The sequence below is a fragment of the Gigantopelta aegis genome, unplaced genomic scaffold (assembly GCF_016097555.1).
Source record: "Gigantopelta aegis isolate Gae_Host unplaced genomic scaffold, Gae_host_genome ctg5806_pilon_pilon, whole genome shotgun sequence".
NCBI lineage: Eukaryota > Metazoa > Mollusca > Gastropoda > Neomphalida > Peltospiridae > Gigantopelta > Gigantopelta aegis.
Window position 1 is genome coordinate 18,312 of NW_024534648.1, and position 3,085 is coordinate 21,396.

At 30.2% G+C, this 3,085-nt stretch overlaps 1 protein-coding gene across 1 annotated transcript; it reads left to right on the plus strand.

Annotated features, from left to right (window-relative positions):
• Positions 1-309: 309 nt before the first annotated feature.
• On the plus strand, positions 310-1,895 carry LOC121366459 (cation channel sperm-associated protein 2-like). Its single transcript, XM_041490907.1, has 3 exons — positions 310-487; positions 903-999; positions 1,673-1,895. Exons 1-3 carry the CDS (start codon positions 310-312, stop codon positions 1,893-1,895), a joined length of 498 nt encoding a protein of 165 aa, XP_041346841.1.
• Positions 1,896-3,085: the final 1,190 nt, after the last annotated feature.

A 3,085-nucleotide genomic window follows, 5' to 3' on the forward strand; every position in this document is an offset into this window, starting at 1 on the left:
TTTAGTACTACAAAATAGTAATATTATTATATATTCTGAAAGTCCTTGTTACTTAAGTAAAGTAATTGTTTGTGCTCAGAAGTGTTGCGATGACTCCAACATTTTAATAGCAACTTTATAGCAATTTTGCAATTTAGTGCAGGCAATACCTGATGCTTTGCTCAAGAGTTACTTTTAGTGTGGTTGTTGGTTTTTGCAATTTAGTGGTTGTAGTTAATAAAAGGAGTCCGTTTCAGAATTAATTTTTGGTTAATAAAGTGTGGCGTACGTAAGTCACTCCCACTTTAACGTAGGCGCCACCACGTGGAGATGGGTAAGAAGAGTAGACTCTCTCAGTCTGTAGTTGCTCGGAAGAGAAAGAGCTCAATTGATCAAAATCCATTTGAAGTTCGAGTTAATCGTAAGAAACATGACGTGTTAGGTCAAAGAAGAGAAAAAGGAGAAAGAGGTTTACCTGGTGTGTCAAGATCACATGCAATAGAGAAAAGTAAGTATCAGGTCTTCTGGATATAATAGTAATATTTATTAAATGATTCAGAGGAAGAAGACATTATTAAAAGAATATAAACAAAAAACAGAAAACTAACCAATTCATTGACAAACGATTTGGTGAAGATGAAGATCTTCCTGAAGAAGAACGACTGATGCAACGTTATTTACTTGAAAAAAGGTATATCATTAATAATAATAATTAATTAAGTAGAAGCTACTGAACAGAGACGCCATGAACGGACTAGTATATATAATTTAGAAGATGATGAAGAAGAGTTTAACCCATTATGGTCAGTCACTTGGTAAGATGGAGTACTTTGATGACATTGTACTGTCCAGTGATGACGATAACAACACTGAAGGTAAAGGACAATATGATATTTTAGACCATTCACCATTACATTGTATAGTTGATGATACTGAAGATCATTTTGGTGGATTTTTACACAAGAAGAGATCTTCAAATCTAGAAGAGAATGAAAGAAAGGTAAATATATTGAATGCAAAGTACTATATTGTATGTATATAAACAAAGAGAAACACGTCAAGAGATAATGACTGAAGTAGCTAAAAAAATCCAAGTTACATAAGGTTTGTATTATTAATCTGAATTAGTTATATATTGTGGTAACTAGTATGAGAGACAAGTGGAGAGAGAGAAAATTGAAGAGTTACTAGAAGATGTTGATGCACAGTGGAAGGATATACAAACATTAATGACCAAGTCATCAGTAAGTTAAGTTGTATAAAAAACTGTTTGAGGACATGTTATTAGAGAACAGAGGACAAGTCATCTTGTGATGATTATGATCAATATATTATTGAGCTAGCTAGAGAACCTCGTGGTCAAGTATGTGTTATATAAAGAGTATATTAATGTTATAGTAATATATTTAGCCTTCAGAACCTTGAAATCAGAACAGGATCTAGCTAAAGAAAGAAAAGGAACGTTTGGAGAGATTAGAAGCTGAGAGACAAGACCGTATGAAGAGTAAAGTATCATTTACTTCTCATCATATCAGTGCTGATGATGACATCAAGTAAGTTTGTTAAAATGTTGTACATTATAACAATATATTACAGAACTAGAGTAAAACCTAAAGACAGTCGTGTTATGATCCAGTATCATGATGGACAATTAATGGTATCTAATGAAAACAATTAATTTGTTACCTGATAGAGCAGAAACATCTGAAGATCAAAATGAAGGAGAACAATCAGGAAATGAACAAAATAATGAGGAACAATCAGAAACAGAAGATAATGAAGAACAATCAGGAAATGAAGACAATGATGAAGAACAATCAGGAAATGAAGACAATGATGAAGAACAATCAGGAAATGAAAAGGATGAGGAACACAATGTTGAATGTTATGCCTCAGATCTGGAGTCTGATGGTTAGTCTTAATAATTAGGATATTTATAATTTTAATTGCCTTTAGATAACGAAAGGGGGCAGAGGAGGAGGAAGAGGGATGTTCCTGAAATCACTTCAGTTAATAATGAGATACCATTTACGCTGAAAGTAACTAACTGGAAATTAATAATTATTGAAATTAATTATATAATTCACTTTTTAGCTGTACCAGCTAGTGTAAAAGAACTAATGTCCTTAACTCACAATAGGTTAATAACAAGATTTTAATATTATTATTATTAATTATATAATAATTCCAGGAGTCCAGAACAATGTCGTACTATATTAGAATGTATCTATACTTGTCATCATCCAAGCCTCTCTGTTACTAACAAGTCATTAATGGAAGTGAGTTATTTTCTATTATATGTATTATTATATTATATTATACTCATTATTATATTACATATATATAATTATATTATATAGATTATTATTTTTGTAGTCTTTTCTTCCAGTATTATTGGACTATTGTCTTCATCAAACTATGTACATGTTCTTGATCAATTAATAAAGTAACCCTATAATTAAACTATTATTATTTTCTCTTAGACCCTTCTTTAAATTAGCTCAAATTAATCCTCAACACACAATGGAATGTTTTAAATTTTGTGTTAATAATGCTTTTAAAAAGATATCAAAAATTAAAGAAATCTTCTCCTTTATTTCCTCAATTGTCTGAAGTATGTCAATTACCATATTAATTATTTATTATAATAAAATATTCTCTTGTATATAGTTATTGTTGTTCAAGTTAGTATCTGTAATATTTCCTACTTCAGACTACTCTCATACTATCAGTACACCTTGTCTCTATTTGATGTCACTAGCTTTAACTCAAGTAATATAACATAATTATATTGTATTAAATTCTCTCTCAGTCTCGTATTGTCAGTAATATGTCAGGACTATGTACTGGTCTGTGTCTATGTAAATTATTAACAGAGTACATAGATATTTTATCTACATAGTATAATACTTGTATTATAGTATATAGTATTGTCTAAGAAATATGGTACCACAACTAATATGTTATTTAACTAGTGTCTTAAATTGTTTCTTACCACAATCTGGTAAGTATAACATTGAATTATATTCGTCATTAATGTGTAATTAGTTCAGGGTTATCCTCCTTTTACTACTAAAACAAGATCTGTTCTCTCATTGCATACTTG

What these genes read in the sequence shown, in the direction of transcription:
- LOC121366459 (XM_041490907.1), top strand. Translation starts at nt 310, where the DNA reads ATGGGTAAGAAGAGTAGACTCTCTCAGTCTGTAGTTGCTCGGAAGAGA. An exon ending in ATCACATGCAATAGAGAAAA is followed by an intron (nt 488 to 902) that starts GTAAGTATCAGG and finishes TACATTGTATAG; the next exon opens with TTGATGATACTGAAGATCAT. An exon ending in GTAAATATATTGAATGCAAA is followed by an intron (nt 1,000 to 1,672) that starts GTACTATATTGT and finishes GTTACCTGATAG; the next exon opens with AGCAGAAACATCTGAAGATC.